The sequence below is a fragment of the Marmota monax genome, unplaced genomic scaffold (genome assembly GCF_021218885.2).
Source record: "Marmota monax isolate L192 unplaced genomic scaffold, Marmota_monax_Labrador192_F-V1.1 WCK01_AAM20220418_F8-fsc00018, whole genome shotgun sequence".
Lineage (NCBI taxonomy): Eukaryota > Metazoa > Chordata > Mammalia > Rodentia > Sciuridae > Marmota > Marmota monax.
In genome coordinates, this window is record NW_026692201.1 from 3,583,764 (window position 1) to 3,606,528 (window position 22,765).

A 22,765-nucleotide genomic window follows, 5' to 3' on the forward strand; every position below is an offset into this window, starting at 1 on the left:
ATTATTTTAAATGTTAAACTAAAATAAAAAGATCAGAATACAATTAAGTCCACTAAGTTCTTGAGTAATAAGGTTAAAAGAATTTCTATGTATATAATCTAAAACAAATGTACAATAATTGAGAGTTCAAACTTAAAAGGCATTTATACTTTTTACTTAAAATAATTAATGCATACAATATAAGAATCTTATAGAAATAGGTATTTTTCTGGTCTGTGCTTAGAAAGACTAAGCAGAGACCAGAAAAATATGCAAATTTAAGAGTTATGTTAAAGGAAGATAGGATGAAATAGATTTACAAAGGAAAAGTACAGATCACTACACTGCTCTTAAACAAAATGGAAACCCCCAATAAATACATAAATGCAAATCCCTTAAAAGCCACTTTAAAAAAGTCAGGCACAGTGACACATGCCAGTAATCCCAGCTAAGGAAGCTGAGGTGGAAGGACTGCTTCAGTATGAGTTCAAAACTAGTCTGGGCCACAAAGCACATTAGAAAGACCCCATCTCAAAGGGGGGCAAGGAGTCACTGAAAATTGCAGTTTAAAATTCCTTACTCATACGTAAGGAATATAATATGAAAAAAAAATGCATGCTTTGAGATAATGTTCCAGAAAAGACACAGTAATAACATAGATAATTCTTCTAGAGAATTAAATCAATGAAGATGTTAGAACATTCCCATATTCTCCTTTTTTAAAGATACATTTAAACATAAAGTGTTAATGTTCCAAACAGTTTATTCTTTGGCTTTGAGCCAGAACTCTCCAGTCTGTGTGGTAAAGCACACATCTTATCTGTTTGCCTTCATGGTAAGCAGTATGAGACCTGCAGATAAAGCTCTAGGAAGAGTAAGGTCTAAGCAGGACTCATCTATCATAATTACTGAACACTTAAAAGCTTTCAGGCTATGAAGAAAGGCATGCCAAGAGCCTCTAGGATTTCAAGCAAAGTGAATTCTCACATTTTTCCTGCCAAGAAGTTTGAAAGAAGGTGACGGTGGTACAGTGGCTTAAGCACTGACTTTCTGTTCTTGTATTGTCTTTTGTTAAAAAAAAAAAAAAAAAATCTAACATCCAAGTGGTTTAATAATCCTACCGGAATTCATTGATCATGAAAATAATTTCCAAAGCATGGCATTTAAAATTATAAGTTCATTGAGTGAACAGTAGTGAAAGCCAGACATGATAAAAAGATCTTTATTTAAGGCTATTATTCTTTACAATATAGTCACTAGCACATAAACTGGCTACATTTAAAAAAAATTTACTTAACAAATAAATTGTTTAAACTTCAATATGTATTTTCAATATTGCAAAAAGAAATTAGGTTCCATCCTCTTAGTAAAATATCACCTTCATAAATGCTTAAGAAAAACATTAGAAGAAAAGATGCTATCCACAAATATATAAATCACTTTCAATGCTTTTAATTTTTGAACCAAATTAAGAAAAAAGAAACAGACATTTAGAAAAGGAGAAACTCAGTAATTAGATAGGAAGTAAGAATATTCAATGCACAAATTATTCTCTAATGTTGAAAATATGAGCACCAATCAAAATATCATAAGAGTTCTACTGATTATGCTAAAGAAACAGGGATTTTAAGCTTATTTTCAGACAGTGTTCCTGGGTTAACAAATCATTCAAGCCTTTTGATTAGTATCTCTTCAGTTTAAACAGACTGAGTAATTATGGAAAGGAAGATTCCTTTACTTTGAGTTTGTCTCTGAATAATCATAGCTCCAAGTTTTTTCAAACCTAGGCTTATATTAGGAATGCTTATATAGGTTGCTTAAAATGAAACACAACAAAAACTATGCTAAGGTCTCATGCCTAGAGAACAAGATTTAACTGGTCTTAGTGGCCACCCTAAGTAAGTTTATTTTAATATCCTAAGAAGTTTTAAATATAGCCATGGTAATTTTGTTTGGCTAATAATATTAGCTCAATTTATTATATGCTAATTATATATTCTTTGTATACTATTTTCTTATTCTTAAAAGAAGATAAATAAGATGTGTAAGAAGACTACATACTCCATCTAAAAATGAGAACTTCCTAAAAAAAAAAACTTAAAAAAAATAAAATAAAAATGAGAACTTCCTATAAATGGTAAAATATGTTAAGGTTTCCCTCTCTTGCTGTTCAACATTTTCCACTGATATATACATATATCTCTACATGCTTATAGCTTAGAATTGTCCAGGAAGATTTTCATCAAATAGTTGACCAGAGATTTTATTTTAGATAATAAGATTGTAGGATTTTTTGGTTTTTCTGCCTTTTAATTTTTAAAAATATGCATGTATAATTTTATAAAAATCAGAGTATTTTAAAAGTTTCAATTTCAAGACACTAAAGATTTCATCTATAATGTCTTAAATTTATTTTTAAATATTTTTTTTAGCTGTTGATGGACCTTTATTTGTTTATTTTTATGTGGTGCTGAGACCTGAACCCAGTGCCTCACACATGCTCGGCAAGCACTCTACCACTGAGCCACAGCCCCAAACCCAATGTCTTAAAAATTTTAAGTAATTAACTAGGGCTTAAAGTTGTGGTTCAGTGGTAGAGCGCTTGCCTGGCACGTGTGAGGCACTGGGTTCAATTCTCAGCACCACATAAAAATAAAAAATAAAAATAAAAACAAAGGTATTGCTTCAATCTACAACTGAAAAAAAAAAAAGGAATTAACCAATATTCTAACCAAAGGAACTGGCGAATATATTTACAAAATAGGTTTGCTTTTTCATACTTTAGATATATATTTTGAGTGATTTCCAAATGACTTTTCTCTTTCCAAATTCAAAACAACAACAGTCTTATTCACTTATAACAATGGAATAGATTTTCACAATATTTAAAATACTTACACAGATTCTGCATCCTTTTCCTTTTTAATTATTCCTGGCAAAGCAAAAGTCTTTCTTTTCCTTGGTTTTATGCCTTTAAGATAAATGTATATTGTTACAGAAACACATCTGCTCCTAATAAATATATTAAACTTATGAAATATTTTTTTGTGTTTTCAACACGATTTGTTTATAATTGTTGATGCTAAATGTGGATGAAAGAAATAAAAGTATTAACCTTTAAATTCTAGTATTTATCCTAGCATCTCAGGACCTGAATCTGAGGAAGGAGGATCGTTCAAAGCCAGCCTCAGCAACTTAGGATGGCCCTAAAAACTTGGTGAGACCCTGTCTCTAAATAAAATATAAAAAGGGCTGGGGGGGCTGGGGTTGTGGCTCAGTGGAAGAGCGCTCACCCAACATATTCGAGACCCTGGGTTCGAACCTCAGCACCACATAAAAATAAGTAAATAAAACAAAGGTATAAAAAAGGTGGGGGGCTGGGGATGTGGCTTGGTGGTTAAGTGCCTCTGGGTTAAATCCCTGGTTCCAGAAAATAAATAAATAAGCCCTAGTATTTAAACACAATCATAGTCTGTTTAAACTTTTCTTCATTCATTATTAGCCTATTATTCACCAAAAGATTATAGAACATTCACTTAATCAATGAAATTCTCTTTCTTCTCCTAAGTGTCCCATAAGTCACCTCAAGCAAAATAAGCACATGGAGGTATCTTAAAATTTTAAAGAAAGTACAATACTCATTATATTATATTTTGTTTTAAAAGCAGGTCAGATCATGATCCTTGTCCAGAGGGTCACAAATTATAAATGTGTTGTTTTGAATAAAAAGATAATAGAGCTGAGGATGTAGCTGGGAATGAGTGCTTGCCTAGCATGTGAAGACCTTAGGTCCAACCCTGATACCATGAAAAATTTAAAAATTTAAAAAAAAAAAAAAAGGCCAGTCAATCCATTAGAAGAGAGATATGAAATGTCAGTAGTAAGGCATTCTTATGTCCATATGTTATCACTAATACTATAAAGGAATATCACTAATTTTACCTACGAGAACCAAAGAGAAAAAAATCATCTTTGTTCTTTCTACTATGTCAATTCCTCATCCCCTAGTTATATGAAAATTATTTTTAAGAGTCAGTTATGCTAGTAATTGTTGATGGAATTTAAGTGTACTGGTGAACAGTAACAAACCCTCAGTAACCTAAGTTAATCTCTCATTTCAGACTAAGAAATTCAAGAGTTTTGGTTTTGTTTTTTAACTCATCAGATACAGTATCATGATGGACTTGCTATCATGCAAAACAAACCCTAAACATAACACATGATGATATGCTAAAAATCAACTTTTTTATTCTCATAGTATAGGTATTATATTTTATTATTTTCACTTTGCAATAAAAAGTTAAGGTTCAGAGAACTTAAAATACTGTTTTCCAACAGGTAGTGAGTGTTAGAAGGCTAGGTCCCAGGGCTACTGAGAACCCCAATAATAAACTTAGACACTATAACAAATAATTTTTCCAAACTCTTAGGTAAGGATTGGAAAAAACAGAATATTACTTTCAAATTATTTCTAGTAGCTCACATTCAGATTTTTATGTCACTCCACAGGCATGGTAACACCTATGGCTAGCAGCCCCTCTTTGTTTACTAAACAGATGACACTAGCTGTTGCCATGTGAGTTAGCACATTATAAGACATCAACTTACCTTCAACTGCACTAGCAGGGTCACATTCTTCAAATTCAATGAGGCCTGGGGAGTAAAAAAAAAAAAGAATAACTAGTAGAAAATGATTATTGGATAAATTCCATTATAATACATCCTTGTTTTTTACATTTTTAAATTTTAATGTAATTGACAAGACTGTTCTGTAATGTATTCCTGTGTTATTAAAATATAAGTTGACATTAATTAATACTAATTTAAATATCAGAAATAAGTCTTGTAAAACAAATAATCCTAACAGTGAAAAAACTTGAGAATAGCCTATTATGATCACAATAATTTACTGGATACTAGAGAACTGAAGACGCAGATTTAACATATACTTTCTGCTTTCAAGGAGCTTTAGCACAGTTAGTAAGAGAAAATAAAAATGATACGAGGCAGCTGCTAAATCCTTGGCTATGCTCATGGGAAAAACAGGGGTACCAAAAGGTAAATACTACTAGAATGTAAGCTTGGGATCTCATCTGTCTTGGTCACCACTATATCCTCATTTCCTAGAACAATGCTTAGCAAATATGAAGACTTCAGTAAATATTTGTTAAATATATCAATTAATTAATACATGCTAGTTAAGTGGTGGCTCTGGGATTATAACACACACACACACACACATACCTGTAAACTGGTCTTACATGAAAATTAATTTAATGCTAGTATGAGGGATAGGCTGTAGAAAGGAAATAGATGGTAAAATAGCCATGAAATGAGAGAACTGCCAAGACTAGACTTAAATGAAAAATAGGATATATTTCATATATGGGAAATACTATACTATTTAAATAGGAAAGCAGCAAAAGCATGATTTTTCCCATTGCAATATCCTAAAAGCTAAACATCAGTCTAAAAAACTTATCTCACTAAACTGACATATTAGCCCGGTTATACTATGTAAGTTTATGAAAGCCCAGAATTTTTGTAAAATAATTTTTAATTTATTAAAGGTAACTGGTATAACCTGCAATGCCAACTTAAAAATAGAGACTAAAGAAAAAATGACAAGAGGATCTGAAGAAAAAATGATAGAGAATTTATTTAATGGTTCTTGTGAAATGTTAAGCTTAACCATAACTGTGCTAATTCATGATCAGAGGTCTTATTGATCATTTTATTATAAAAAATCACTGATCAGCAAGAAATATTTCTCTACAACTAGGAGAATCTAAAAATAATTAGCCAATAGACTAAGAGCTCATTTTAGAGAGGGGGATAAAGATAAAAATAAAAAACACCAATGCCAAACAATCTGCATTATTTACAAATTGCATTTACTTTTACAACATCATCTCAGTAAATGTGGTATAAAAACATCTTTTTAAAGATCTCTGGGTGAATTGGTATATGTAAAAAGAGTAAATATATCCTTTAACTATAAAACCAGTCTTCAAACAAAAGTCCACATTTCTTCCTCAAAAACCCTTTTCCTATGTAGACATATTTTGATTAATTTCCCCTTTGCTTCTAAAAAGCCTCTAAAATCTATTCAAAATAAAAAAAATATCCAATTAAAATATTCAAAATAAATATTTTTCAAATATAAAATGTCAAATCCTTTCAAGTTATAAAATTTTAAGTACCATCCACATAAACTTTTCTTCTAAAGGCAGAAATACCAAGTTTCTAATATAATAAAACTAAATACAATCTTCAAAAAAAAAAAAAACAACCATTAAATCATGTACAGAAAGATTTTCTTTCTCAAATGCATATGCTCCACATGTTCCTTCACACGGCAAGGCTTTGCGTGCCTGGCTCAGTGCCAGTTGACAGCTCAGCTGGATATCAATGCACAGACTGACCCCCCTTGAAGCATGTCACTTCTGAACTATTTCACAAGTGGAAAGTTTATTCAGCATCTCTCTCAAATGCAGTGTACTGCCCATCATTCTGCTATTTAATCATAAGACTAGTTATTTTTTTGACAGTACTAAAGCCAGAGTAAGAATCTTAATGAATAGTTCACTACAACTGGAATTTTGACTGTTTTAGACTCAATTAATTCTGGTGTCAATATTAATAACTGCTCTTAGCACTTAGATTTTATGCTGGGTCACAAGGGCAATTTAGTTTATATAAAAGTAAATAAAACCATTTTGGTTCTGTCTCTTGATGCTCTTATCACACATTATCTAAAAATGCCACTATGAGTTCAATTAAACTCAAAAGAACAACTCTAAAAGGTCATCAATTTAAAGCAAAACAATTCTTAAATATGATGCTTTAACCAGCCGGTTAGAATAAATTATTGCTACAAAAAAAGCCATCAACCTAATAAATTCATCCAAGCCTAATTTGGATCAGAACTTTAAAGAAATGTTACAAGAGGAAAAGCAACTTACTTAACATTAATGTTTAATCATCACAAATGTTCTATGGAATGAAACAAAGTATAAAATATGTGAAATACTGAATTAACAGTCTCCACTGCTTTGGAATCAATCCTAAATCTCAAAGCCACCAATATGGAAAATTTGCAACTTCATCAAATTAAAAACTGGCCTCAAAACTTGATTTGAGTACCTGGGCTACTCAAATCAAGCACATTTCTGCATATTCCCAATAAAACCAAAGAACATCTGATTCTAATTAGAGCCAAGTTAAAACATATAAACATGCTTAGACAGCTGGGTGTGGTAGTGTACATCTATAAGTCCAGCTACTCAGGGGACTGAGGTAAGAGGATCACAAGTTGCAGCCTGGACAACTGACCAAGTCCCATCTACAAATTTTACAAAAGGGCTGAAGACACAGCTCAGTGGTAGAGGGCTTGCCTCACAATGCAGGAGGTCATGGGTTCAATTCCCAGTACTGCAAAACAAACAAGTAAATAAATAAAACATGTTTACACATACACTCAAAGTCTAATGAAGGGATGTGCCTGTGTAGGGTGAGAGGTTGACTAATAGCAATGGAAGTCAATGGGTACATTTTCAAGCTTGCTCCTATGCCTGAGGAATGTAACAAAGCCACACACCCAGATACCTGAGATGATGAACCAGGCAAGCTAACACATAAAACAGCATCAAACTCCAGCTTGTGGTGACATATAAAGGTCACAGAGATTCAAGTTCCAGTTCCACCACTTGCTTGCCAGCTGATCGTCTTGGACTAGTTACTTTCTTTGAACCCAGGTTCTACATTTGTAAAAGGCGATAACAATAATACCTTTGTCGTACATGTTTTCTCTAAGTATATCCATACACACAGGTTGTTGTTTTTATTTTTCCTTTTGCTAAATAGTTTCAAATTAAGGTACTGACATTAATGACACTTCCTTCAATCAATATCTTCTTTCCAGAGTCCTATGCATGCTAAGTACAAATTACCACTGAGCTACATCCCCAAACAGAGAGTTATGTTGAGGAATTCATAAAGAAAAATTTCTAGTGCAACACTTCTAAGCTCTATCATGTACAGAATCTCATGAAGACTAGTAAAATCACAAAACCTTGAGCCCCCACCCATAGTTATCCTATTTGGAAGGTCTGGAGTGCTGCTCTGGAATTTGCATTTTCATGGTCCTGGAATAACACTTTGAGAACTATGGTTTAAGTGGACCCTGGGGCTACTGCTGTATTTACCTTGGGGTCACATTTATATTCAGTAAATCTATACAGTGCTCTTCCAATTATACTGTACACACAAATCACCTGGGGATCTTATTAAAATACATATTCTGATTCAATAAGTCTGAATTAGGTTTATAACATGCATCCAGGAGACTTAATGTTGCAGGTTCTCAACCTCTATGCATTAAGTAAGCTGAGGAGTTTTAAAACATAGTGGTTCCCACCCTACATAAATAAAATCAGAATTTCTGTGGCAATGCACAGAAATAACAAGCTAAGGAAAAAAATAATCTAGGTACCCAAAGATGGAAAACTAGCAATGAGGCAAATTTGGAAATCAGTCTTATATCAAATAGATTTCAATTATTGAAAAATCTTCCAAATTTTCATCAAGTTCTCCAAACACAGAATCTTAGCATTGAAATATAACCTCCTCCAAGTACATTCAAATTCTGACACTGTGCACATACCCCTAGATAGAGTCATATTTTTGCATCCCCTATGATATTCACTAGAACCTTGTTTGTACTTTTAATTACAGTACTTACATCAGTAAGCCCTGCCCATCTCAGTTAATGGCAATCTCAACCTTTCTGTTATGCAGGCCAAAACTTCTGAAGGGATTCTTCCACCCTCTTTTAAACAGCTTTGCTGAGTTGTAATTAACACATAATAAACTATAAATGTATTTAAATTATAAAATGTGGTAAATTTTGACATGTGTCACATTTGTGAGTCTACTGCCACAAATAATATAAACCACCACTTCATGCTTGCTCTTTTGTATCCCATTCTACCCATCCCAAGGCAACCACTGACCTGCATAATTATTCATCCATGTTCTTCCATGAATCAATAGTTCATTAATTTTCACTCTTGGGTAGTACCTTACACCACTATTTGCTTATCCATTCTTCTGTTAAAGGACATTCAGACCATTTCCTATTTGGGGCTACTATAAATAAAACTACAATGAACATTCATATATGTCTTTTCAGGATATGCATTTCCTCTTCTTTTAGGTAAATACCTAGGAGTAGAATGGCTGGATCATATGGTAGGTGTATGTTAAGATTTCTAAGAACCTGTGGGCTGTTTTCCAGAATGGTTATACCATTTTATATTTACTATCATCAGTGTATATGAGTTCTAGTTCTTCCACATCTTTATGGACTTGGTATGGTTGGTCAGTGTTTTTTTTTTTTTTTTTTTAAATAATCACGCTCTTAAAGTATGTAGTGATGTTAATATGGTTTTAATCTACATACCTCTAATAAATAATGAAGTTCAGAATCTTTTTATTTGCTTATTAGTTATTCATATATTTTCTTTGGTGAAGTGTCTAAAATTTTGGTTATTTTTCTGCATTAAAACTTACTTATTATTTTGAAACAAATGCAAAATGCATTGTAATATTATTTATAACATTATTTTATATCTATACAGACTCATAGATATTTATTTTATTCTTTGGGTTATAATCCAATATATTCATTACTTATGACTTGTTCAAGTCATTCCAACTTTGGCCACAGGGAGCTCTTTTTAGTCTATCATCTATGCCCTTCTAAAAATATAAAATTTCTCCCCCAAACCTACAATATTAGAGAAAAAAAATCTTTTCTGACTTTGAGTTAGACAATTCTTAGATATGAAACCAAAAGCATAATATACACAAAATTAAAATTAGGTACACTGGATTTCATAAAAACTTTTCATTCTTCAAAAACTACCATTAAAATTAAAAAAGACAATCTATAGACTGAGAGAAAATGTAAACAAAATATGCATCTGGGTGGCTTGTATTCAGAATTAATAGGATTGACAATCCAATTTTAAAATGCTCAAAGGATATGAATTACTCTCTGACAAAGAAAATTATTAGCTGGGTATCATAGCAAACATCTGTAATTCCAGATATTGAGGGGGGGGATATGGGGTGGTGCGAGGCAGGGGGAACACAAGTTCAAGACCAGTCTGAGCAATTCAATGACACCTGGTCTCAAAACAAGAACTAAACAGGGATAGGGAGTGGCACAGTGGTAGAATACCCCTGAATTCAATCCCCAATACCACAAAAATTAAAATTAAAAAAAAAAAAACAGTTGGGGCTGGGGTTGTAGCTCAGTGGTAGACCGCTTGCCTAGCATGTGAAAGGCACTGGGTTCGATTCTCAGCATTGCATATAAATGAATAAATAAAGGTTGTCAACAACTAAAAGTAATATTTTTAAAAAAGAAAGAAAACTGTTAATGATAAGTACCTGAAAACATGTTCAACATTATTAGTAGTTGGGTAAATATAGATTAAAAAAAAAAAAATCAATGAGGCACTATTATCCTGGTAGAATGCCTATATTCTAAAAGACACAATCCTACATACAGGCAAAGGTAGAACCTTCATGCATTGCTGGTGAGAACTGTAAAATGCTACAATTATGTTGGAAAACAGTTTGGCAGTATGTTAAAAGTAAAGCATATAGCTATCATAAGAACTAGCCTTTAGTGGGGCTAAATACACGCTTGTATTCCCAGCAGCTCGGGAGGCTGAGACAGGAGAATTGCAAGTTCAAAGACAACTTCAGCAATGGCAAGGCATTAAGCAACTCAGTAAGACCCTGTCTTTAAATAAAATACAAAAATAGGACTGGGGATGTGGCTCAGTGGTTGAGTTTCCCTGATTTCAATCCCCAATACCCACCTCCCCCCACCAAAAAAAAACCTAGCCTTTCCACTCCTAGAAATCTCTACCCAAGAAATATGAAAACATACGTCTCATAAAGACTTACATGTTAAAATTCATAGGAGTATTATTCATAATAGCCCCAAAACTAGAAACATTGTAAATGTTTATCAACAGGAAAATTACTAAATGTGTTAGTCAGCATTTCATCACTGTGACCAAAATACCTGGCAAGAACAAGTTAGAGGAGGAAAAGTTTATTTTGATTCATGGTTCCAGAAGTCTCTGTCCATAGTTGGTCAACTCCATTACTCTCCACCTGAGGTAAGGCAAACTATTGTGGCAGAAGAGCATGGGAAGAAAGCTGCTCAACTTATGGCAATCAGGAATAGGAAAGAGAGAAGTTATGGATCCAGGGACAAAATATAATGCCCAAGGGTACACCCCCCCCAACTACTTCCTCCAGTCTTGCCCCACCCACCTACAGTTATCACCCAGTAATCCATTCAAATCATTAAGCCATCAAATAAATTAACCTATCAATTAGGTTATACCCCTTATTTAATCATTTTGAATGAATGTTGCTACATTGAACATCATTTCCAATATACCAGCCTTTAGGGAAACATTTTATATCCAAACCATAACACTAAATAAACCGTGGTTATTCCATACAGCTCATCAGAAAAAAAGTAATGATAGATGAAATAATGTGAATAAACCTCAAAAACGTTACCTAAGCGAAAGAAGTCAGATATTAAAAATTACGTATTTCATTTATATAAAAAATTCTAGAAAAATCAAAAATAGAGATAGTGGTTGTATGCTTGGAATGACACCATCAAACAGACACAAGGAAAGTTTTTAGGATGATGGATAATGTTTTAAAACTAAGTTGTGATGACATGTGTCCAATTGTTCAAAATTTCTAAAACTTATCATATATACTCTCAACAGATACACTTCATATACCATAAAGAACACCTCAGCCAAGGTTGTGGCTTAGTGGTAGAGCGTTCGCCTAGCATGTGTGAGGTACTGGGTTCGATCCCCAGCACCACATAAAATAAAGGTATTGTGTCCATCTAAAACTATATATACATGTATATGTGTGTGTGTGTGTGTGTGTGTATATATATATAGAGAGAGAGAGAGAGAGAGAGCACATATATATAATGCGCATATATATATATAAAATGTAAAAAAAAAAAAAGAAAGAAAGAAAAACTCTTCAATGTGGCAGGCAGAATAATGTCTCCTTTCCCCCAAAGAGGTCCACATGTTCACTCCAGAACCTTTGAATATGTTACATTAGGTTATAAGGCAAAGGGGAATTTAGATTGAAGATGAAATTAACATTAGTAATCAGATGATCTTAAACCAAGGAGGTTACCCTGGGTTATCAGAGTAGTCCCAATGTAATAAAGAGATATTCAAAAATAGAAAAGGGAAAAAGGAGGGGGAGAGGAGATTAAAATGATGCAGTGTGGGAAGAACGTGGCTAGCCTTTGCTATCTGGAAAATTACAGAAGGGGGCCGCAACCCAAAGAATTTGCACAGCAATAATTTCTAGAAGCTGAAAAAGGTGAAATTCTCCTCTAGAATCTCCATTATTTAGTCCTGCTGACACACTGATTTTAACAAGTGAGATTTCATGTTAAACTTCTGATGTAAAAAAAAATCACAAGGTAACAAACATGTTCAGTAAAAGTTTAAAAATGAGACCCAAGAGAGGAAAAGTTAGAGGTCTCACATTACCTCATTTCAAAACTTACTAAAACTTACTTCAGTCATCAGACTAGTGTGATACTAGCATAAGGATGGAACTGAGATTCCAGAAACAAGCCCATACACCAATACAAGTGATTTTCAACCAAGTGCTACATCAATCCAATTAGAAAAGATTAACCTGTTCAACAAATGGTGCTAGGACAACTGGATATTAATATACAAAATAATGAAGTTAAAACTCTTAAACTGATACTGTATATAACATATAAATAAATCTTTATGACCTTTAATTTGGTAATGATTTCTTTAATATGACAGTGAAAGCACAACCAAAACAAATAATAAATTGAACTTCATCAAATAAAAAAAACATTTGTTCAGCCGGGTATAGAGCACACACCTGTAATCCCAGCAACTTTGAAAGAAAATCTCTAAGGCAGGAGGATCTCAAGTTCAAAGTCCACCTCAGCAAAAGCGAGGTGCTAAACAACTCAGTGAGACCCCCATCTCTAAATAAAATACAAAATATGGCTGACGATGTGGCTCAGTAGTCAAGTGCCCCAGAGTTCAATCCACGTACCCCTCCTCCCCACCAAAAAAAATCTATGCATTATTTTTTTTAAATGAAGATAAACCATACATTGGTAGAAAATACTTGCAAACTATTTATATGATAAGGATCTGGTGTCCAGAATAAACTCTTTGAACTCAACAACAAAAAGAATCTAATTTTAAAATGGGCAAGCTGGTTACAGTGATGTGCACCTGTAGTCCCAGCTACTCAGACGGTGAGCAAGATCACATGAACCCAGGAATTCAAGACCAGCCTGGACAACATGGCAAAACCCTACCTTAAAAGGCGGTGGGGCACTGTTACAATTATCTAATACTTGACAAAGATGCCAAAAATCTATGTTAGAGAAAAGTCTTTTATCAAATGGTGCTGATAAAACTGAATATCCACATATAGAATGAAAACTAGAATCCTCTCACCCTGCATGTAAGTCCAATCAAGGTGGATCAAAGACCTTACTTAGTATTAGACCAGAAACTTTGCAACTGATAGAAGAAAACAGAATCAACACTCCAACATATTGGCGCAGACAGCAACTTCCTTAACAAGATCCCCGAAACTCAAGAAATAAAACCAAGAATCAACAAGTGGGATGCTATCAGATTAAAAAATCTTCTGAACAGCAAAGGAAATGATTAAGAGCATGACAAGAGAGTCTACAGAATAGGAGAAAATATTTGCCAGTCACTCCTCTGATGGGGGGATTAATACCCAGAATACATAAACAACTCAAGAAAACTTAATAGCAAAACAAAACAAAAACCCAATTAATAAATGGACAAAAGAACCAAACAGGTATTTCTCAAAGGAAGAAATATAAATGGTCAACAAATTATGAAAAAATGTTCAATATCCATGGCAATCAGGGAAATGCAAACCAAAACAACACTTTGAGATTCCATCTCAATCCAGTTAGAATGGTATTCATCAAGAACACAAACAATAATAAATGCTGGTGAGGATGTGAGGGAAAAGGTACACTCACACACAGCAAAGGAAATGATTAAGAGCATGACAAGAGAGCCCACGGGCTGGGACTGCAAATTAGTATAACCACTTTGGAAAGCAGTATGGAGATTCTTCAAGAGATTGGGAATAGAACCACCCCATGACCCAGCTATCCCACCACTTGGTATTCATCCACAATTAAAATCAGCATACTACAGTGATACAAGCACATCAATGTTTGCGAAAGTGTAATTCACAATAGCCAAGCTGTGGAACCAGCCCAGGTATCCATCAACAGACAAATGGGTTAAGAAAATGTGGTTTGTATGCACAATGGAGTTTTACTTGGCCATAAACACGACTAAAATTGTGGCACTGCTGGTAAATGAAACTGGAGAACATCATGCTAAGTGAAATATTCCTGACTCAGAAACTCAAATGTCAAAATGTTCTCTCATATTCTAAGGAAGGACTGGGGAGTCGGGGTGGCATGGATCTCATGAAAACAGAAAGATGATCAGTGGAGTAAGCAAGGAGAGTTAAGAAGGGAAAAGGGAGGGTGGAATTAATTTGTTACAGTGAATTTGACCTTTGTGTATATGTATAAAGTCCCAATTAAAATATAAATAAATAAATTAGAAGGAAGACCAAAAGACCAGTAGAGGAGAGGAAGGGGAACAAGGGGAGGGAGGAGGAGAGGGAAAGAAAAAGCACTGGGGACTGAAATGGAGCAAATTATATTTCAAATATGCATCATTACATTGAAATGAACCCCACTATTATGTGTAACTACAACATACTAACAAAAGCATGTTTAAAAACAGTAGGTGGAGGAAGGACTTGAAAGAGCGCATCACCAAGGAATACATACAAATAGCCAACAAGCACATAAAAAGATGCTTAGCATCATTATTAGTCTTTAGGGAAATGAAAATCAAAACCACAATAATATCTACTTCACACCCACTAACACAGTTACAATTTAAAAATAAGTAAAAATAATGTTGGCAAGAACATGGGGAAACTGGATCCCTCAACCCTCAGTAGGAATGCAAAGAGGAAAAGCTGCTGTAGAAAACAGTTTGGGAATTCCTCAAGGAAGTCAAGCAGAATTATCACTTGAATCAGTAATTATACCTCTAAATATACACCAAAGGGACTAATCAGATGTCCCAACAAAAACTTGTAAATGCCAACCTAGGGGGTTGAAGACTGGAGGAAAATAAGTTTAAAGGGTACAAGTGTTCTTTCTCTAGAATTTTATTTTAGAACTAGACAGTGTCATGGCTATACAACATTATGAATGTGCTAGATGCCACTGAGTTATAGACATTAAAATGGCTAAAATGGTAAATTTCACAATAACATACCACGACTTTAAAAAGTGAGAAAGAGGGATAATATGCAGGCCAACGTATCTAGGGTATATACACTGACTTCAGAAACATTCTGAAACAAATTTAAAAAGGAGGAGTGATGGACAGATACAGGGATGGGTGAAAAGATAATAAAGCAAGTATGACAAAATGGAATCTACGTGATGAGTATAGGGTTCTTCACTATAAAACACTTCCAATTAATCTGTATGTTTTCAAGTTTTCATAACAAATTTTGAAGAAAAGTTATGCTTAATATGCATTTACAAACCACAACCCTACCCTGCCCTAATTCCTACCTCCAGAAATTTTCACTTATCTCTTAGATGGGGATAGCTGCAGGAGATACTTGAGGTATTATGTTGAGTTCAATATAATTTCTTTTCTCTAGACAATGCCTCTCCCATCCCCACAAGTGATGGGTGCATAGCCATGTTTACACTGCAGATCCTGGCCAGAACTAACTGGACTAAAAGATGACAACTTGATCCAACCTAGACCGATCACATTCTTTCTCAAAAATATTTGGGAAAGGACCAAAAATTTGGATTAATTCTGAGCTCTGGCTTCAATCAAGGAACCAGGTTAATACAATAAGTCAAAAAAAATGTAGAAATTAATGTGAAGTCACATTATATCATGCTTACATTAATGCCACTGTAAAAATAAAAACATTTTGTAAAGAAAATAAAGCAGTAGAAGTCAGGAAGGAAAGAGAGGGAAATGATACATTACTTTCCTACTACTTGTTTCATCCTACTACTTAGGTTTCATTCTGAGGCCTGTCTATATTCTTCATTTTTGGATCCTTGGGATACCTCAGTTTTTTTCCAATAATTTCCTTATAATGCAAACTGGCTGGAGTTAACTTCTTTTATATATTGTGAAAACAAGTAAAACCCTGACCTTGTTACTATAAAGACAACTTTTCTTCTGATCATTTACATGTAAAATTATTATAAACTTAGGTATTTTACTGTTCTATTTTGTTGCCAAAATGTTTGCACATTTATTAACATTTTTAATGGCTACCTCAAATTAATGAAGCAAGCATTCCTTGAACACAGCGTGCACAACAAACCTTAATCTTCACAACTTAGAATTATTATTATGAGGATCGATTACTGTTTTGTGATACACATGTAGGTGCAGCTGGTGCAGAATAAATGATTTCTAAAACAGAATCTGCTTTATGACAAAAGTTTTGTCAGCAGCTAGTCTTATGACATACCATACACTACTAAAATAAACAAGACATGTATTCTCTAGCACATGGGTGAGCAAACTTCTTATGTAAAGAGCCGGATCTCAGACTTTGTGGGCCACAGGGTCTGTTATAACTACTCACCTCTGCTACTAGAGTGCAAAAGCAGCAATAGACAATACAATAAATAAATTCAAATAAAATTCTATTTTATGTACACTGAAATCTAAATTTCATGTAATGTTGCTATTCTTAACAATTTTTCCCCTTGATCATTTACAAATGTAAAACCCATTCTCTGCTCATGAGCCTCACAAAAAATAGACAGAACTGCCATGTTTGGTGGTGTATGCCTGTAATCCCAGCAGCTCGGGAGGCTGAGGTAGGAGAATTGTGAGTTTAAAGCCAGCCTCAGAACTCAGTGAGGCACTTAACAACTCTGCCAGTCCCTATCTCTAAATAAAATATTTTAAAAAGGGCTGGGGATGTGGCTCAGTGGGTAAGCATGCCTGGGTTCAATCCTCAATACTAAAATAAATAAATAAAATTAAATCTATATATTAATATATATAAATATATATTAATATATATTATTTTTTAAATTTAGTTTCTATGTCTACCCTAGGTAGAATGGGAAACACAGATGAAGCTGTACTCCTTCACTAGAATAGAGCTTTTTTTAAAAAATATATTTTTAGTTGTAGTTGGACACAATACCTTTATTTTATTTTTATGTGGTGCTGAGGATCGAACCCAGGGCCTCGCTCGTGCTAGGCGAGCGCTCACCGTTGAGCCATAAATCCAGCCCCAGAGTAGAGCTTTTTGATGTTCTTTTCTCTATGAGCACTCCTATTTTACTCTCCCATTGGTACCAATCTAGATTATCCTCTTCCCTAAAATCATTCTTCTTTCATCTTTTGCTAGTCATTTCCCCCTTGCTATCTAATAGTAAAACCAATCAATCTAATCACAGCATATCTTGTAAGGGTAGTGTTTCTTTATTCATTTCTTTTCTCTTTATTTTATTTATTTATTTATTTGGTGCTGGGGATTGAACTCAGGGCCTCATATATGCTAAGCATGTACTCTACCATTGAGTTACACCTCTGGCCCCTCTTCTAGATATTTTTAAATTTTCTTTCTGTTTTTAGCCATTTTTAGATTTTTTTTTTCTTTAATGTTTTTGTTTTTTGCTTCTCTGGTTTCAAACAACTTTTTAAAAAAAATCTGGGTAGGGATAGGGTAAGGAGGTTCTTGTTTTTGCTTCTCTGGTTTCAAACAAATTTTGTAAAAAGATGGGTAGGGATAGGAGTAGGAGGCTCTATAGGTCTGCATTATACCAAGGCTTCAAGAGGTTTAATAAGATGATCATTATATGATATTTTTAAAACATCATTTGCTTTGTGCTATAATTTATAATAATATACCTAATATAGAGGCTAATATATTCCTAATATCTAAACTAATACATTAATTTTAGGTTAGTCTGACCACATGAATCTCATTTTCCTCTTTTCCCTGGTAACTAATTTGTTTTTTATGTCCTCCTATTTATATCTTTAATTTGAAAGATCTAAATCTTTAAATTCCTTGAAGACTAAAATGGAAGCTATAAACCTATATTGTCATGTAATGAAAATATAGATAACCTTTCAAAAAGTATGTTTTATTTAAACATACTATATTCTGGTTCACTAATTTTTTACTTTCTTTAAGTTACTTATGCTCTTATTTCTTATAAATGGAAACTTGTGGAACTTTTATGAAAACATATATAATTAGAAGACCATAAAGCTAGCAGAATGACTGTAAAATAGTAAACATCAAAAATATGGAGCTTAATCACTTAGGAAATAAAATACATGAGAATGTCCGGACTAGTAGTATAAGGTCACTAGAAAATAAAAAGATATCTAAAATTAGAAAACATCTGTTTCTTTATGATTCTTTCAGACTGCAGGTGCTTTGGTATTCAAAGCATTCATTTACAACAACTCAAATTACAGAGGAACCAGGTAGTACTACACTTCAAAAATGATGACAATAATAAATACATAAGATATCACTACCTATAATAAGTAGTATAATAGTATCTCCATAAGTAGGGGAATTTTTTTTTTTTTAATGTTCTCCAAGTACTTAACTTACACAGAATTGAAAAGATAAAGTGAAAGGTTACACTGTGCAACAGGTGACTGACTAAAGATTCTTCAGCACCAGAAAAGTAAAACTTTTAAGTATATAAATTTTAAAACCTGGGTCTCATAGTTTTTTGTTAAAATATGTGGCACATAGAACTAAAATTAGTTTAAGAAGGAATTTGTCCACAGGGGACCCTTACAAAAAAAAGGAAAAATAAAATACTAATAGACATCAATAGTATGAAACAACTGAATGACAAAATCCTTAAAGTCCATGAATTTTACACAATCACATGCAAAATTCTGTGAATGTTATTTTTCTGAGAAACACCAAATTTCTATCATTGCAATGGGCCCCTGGACCTAAATGACCAAACACATGAAAGAGCTATAACTAGTTACTCACAGCAACTCAAGCAAAGAAATTAATATTTGTCCCTTTCCACTCTACTCCATACTACCTTCTTTTAGTAAAAGCCAGTCACCTACATACACAATGCCAACAGTCATTCTGAAACAGTCACCTAATTCTGGGTTTAGTGATTCTGGGAAAATCCATGTTATTACCATTCTTGGCTTCCTTCTTACTTCCTACCATCTAATTACATGAAATAGTTTCTATATGTCTTGGTATATCTTGAGATCAATAAAATAAAATGTATGAAGAAACAATATCAGTAGCTAACTATTAATCCAGAATGTATCTGTTTTTGAAAATAACATTTACTAAATACTTAATAACATTATTTCATGTAAACCTCATGGTAACTCCATGATGCAGAAACTACTGCCTATCCTCACTTTATAGATGAGGGCACTGAGACTTTAAGGTCTCAATGATGGTAAAGAGCAGACTACAAACTACAGCACTGAACCAAAGACAAGAAAACACATATGATCTACACATCCAGAATTTAAAAAGAGTCAGGCAGTTAGCCAAAAGACAATTCCTGATATACAGTCATTTTAAATACCCAATCAACAGAAGAAAATTTATAAAATAACTGTGTATTTGTTGAGTCTTTCATAGACAATGTATAAGTAGGTAGGCAGGTAGGTCATTTTGAAGAATAAGAATTCAACAATTCCCATATATTCAGTTAGTCAAATTTTTCAGAACTGACAAAACTTTAATTCACTTGTTAATCTGTATTAAATGAAATTAGTGGCATGTTTTCAGAAATTCCAATATATTTCTCCATGTAAAAAAAATGGTTTGGGACTAAATTATTCTTAAGATCCCATTAAGCAATAAAATTCCATAACTGTAAGAAAACTGAATTATATGACTTTCCCCCTCTAGTTTGATTTATCTCTGCCTCCTAAATGGATGTTTCTGATTATATAAATATGAATAATATGACTAAGCACTATAACTCAAAACACATATACAAACTACCCAGTTTTAAAAGGTTGTATTTTGGGGGTATGGTATCTTTTATACTTTGTACACTGATTTTATAATGTACTATATAGAAGTTATTTTAAATGTCTATTCAGAAATATTTCCACCATGATCTGGGCATGTGGCCTATACTGACGAGTTATATCCCACTATCCTAAACATAGGGATGGATTCAAAGACAGGCATGTAATAAATAATATGCTGACACTAGGAAAAACAAGGGTTTTCTCCTACTTGGAGTCTCAATTGAATTAATTTAGGTTTGGGGCTACTAATGCCTTCCTTCCCAGCAATAAAAGAAAAATATAATAGTAGCTTAAGGAAATGAAGCCAAACAGAGACAAGAAGAAATGAGAAAAAAAGAATAAAGTCTGGAAGACATTAATCTGGCCCGTGAATTCATTCCTGTCCTTCCAAAGTAAAAAAGTCAAAGCATGGAATTTTTGCTTAAGCTTGTTTACACTGGCTTTCTAACATTTACAAGAAGTCTCTACTGAAGTAACTCAGATGACAGGTTTCAACATGAATGCCAACCCTCAATATTGGCAGTGACTGCCTGCAGCATTGTGATGAGAGGGATTCTAAAGTCTTGTCTAGAAAAAGAATGCAATGAGCTAACAGTGGTATCTGTGCAGTAAGTCTGCACAAATGCCACCAAAATACATGTTAACCCTTAATGGAGCAGTGTCTAAGAAAATAACACTGGCATATAAGCAAAAGAGAAAAAAAAAAAAAACCCAAGAAGCCAAAATGGAATGGAAAAAATTACATGAGGGAAGGGATAAAATACCACCAAAAAATGCCAACAAATTAAAAATTGGCTTAACATTTTAATGTCCCAATTATTCTCCCATTTAACAGTTTAAGAAAACACTAATCTATTTCAATTTGATTCTCTGGGTTTTTTTTTTCTTTTTGCTTAAATACACTCTGGATCTTTTGTGACCCAAAGGGGGAAAAAATATGGCTTATCAGTTTAGGTTTCTGCTTCATCTCAAATCCCATGATTTCAGGCATTTTTCTAACTGAAATTTTATTGAGATAAATGTGGATTCACATACAGTTGTAAAAAAATAATACAGAGCAATCCTTTGTTCAGTTTTTAACAATGATATAATTTCTGCAAAACTACAGTATGTCACAACCAGAACACTAACAGACACAATCTGACAAATCTTATCCCTATTTCCATCTACAGCACATTTTAACTAGCTAATACATCTTTGCTTTAATTCTATCAACTCTTCTAAATACTTTTTAAAAATATTTTAAAAGTATATTTATTTGCTCTAAAATACATGATTAAGCATGAATATTTATCTCACAAAAATATATTTTAAAATGTTGTAAATATATGTATTTTGTGCCATATACTGCTAATAGGTATCTTACACTTATTCTTGCTATTTTCTTTGATAACTCTGAGTTCGAGAAGAGTATCTCTCACCTTCCTGATCTCTTGGCTAGATGGTAGCTACTCGCCATCATGTAGTGAGAAATAATCTAAGGTTTCTGCTCAAGTTTTGTTTTCCTAACTTAGTTAAGTTTCTTAAGTTAACATAAGTTCCTAACTTAAAGGTAAAACTGTGTCTGGAGTTGAAACCTCCACCAGGGAATAGGGCATGAGGAAAAACGGAAAAAAGAATCATGGAACCCTTGAATACTGTTGAGTCACTGAATGAGCAGTAGACACTGGCTTTTCCTGGCTACATTGTTCTCGTTCTTAAAAAGTACACTGAGGTTTTAAGAGAAAAATATGGCTATTTATTATTATTTGCAACTATACAGAAACATTTAAAAAAATAAATTGAAGCTTAACATATATTCTTTGTAGACCACAGATGACATGACATGCTGTGGCCATTTTTTTTCTGAATTTTCAAATATTATAGCTGTACTAAACAATAGTCCTACTAGCTCTCCTCCTGCATGTGGTAGTTCTGGCAGGGGATGGTATCTCCCCGTCCTATATGTAGCCTGAACCTAGCTTCTGCTACTGCTGTCTTGGTTTCTTTCTTTCTTTTTTTTTTTTTTTTTTAATTTTTTTATTAGTTGCTCAAAACATTACAATGATCTTGACATATCATACATTTGATTCAAATGGGGTACATAATCTTATTTTTCCACGTGTACAGATTGCAGGATCATACTGGTTATACAGCCACTTTTATACATAGGGCCATACTAGATACTCTTTATAAAAATTCTATTTTAATAGACTCCTACCCCATTGGTGCCATAGTTGTCCCCAGAAAGAGGAACTAGGTGTGTAGAATCAAGGGTCTCAGCGTGTATAGCAGGGGACTTACCAAATGGCCAAGGGTGTTCTGACTTCCTGAGTTCAGTTTCCTTTTTCTCAAAGTCAAGCAACTGATGGAGCAACTTTGTGCAGTTCAGGGAGAGAAGGTGGGAGTTCCCTGAACAATACTAACAGACACAATCTGACTCTTTTAAATACTCTTTATAAAAATTCTATTCGTTCCTCAATTTTTTTAACCTAGACTTTACTTATAATTTAATCTCTTTAAAG

General features: G+C 33.4%; 1 protein-coding gene across 4 annotated transcripts in view; it reads right to left on the reverse strand.

The window, feature by feature from the left end:
* Fcho2 (FCH and mu domain containing endocytic adaptor 2) overlaps positions 1-22,765 on the reverse strand; it is a 141,020-nt gene that overhangs the window by 54,077 nt on the left and 64,178 nt on the right. For all 4 annotated transcript variants that reach the window (XM_058574144.1, XM_058574146.1, XM_058574143.1 and 1 more), the window contains exons 9-10: positions 4,588-4,632; positions 2,878-2,950 (exon numbers count right to left, since the gene is read on the reverse strand). In XM_058574144.1, the coding sequence (XP_058430127.1) occupies positions 2,878-2,950; positions 4,588-4,632 (118 nt within the window). The remainder of the gene's footprint in view (positions 1-2,877; positions 2,951-4,587; positions 4,633-22,765) is intronic.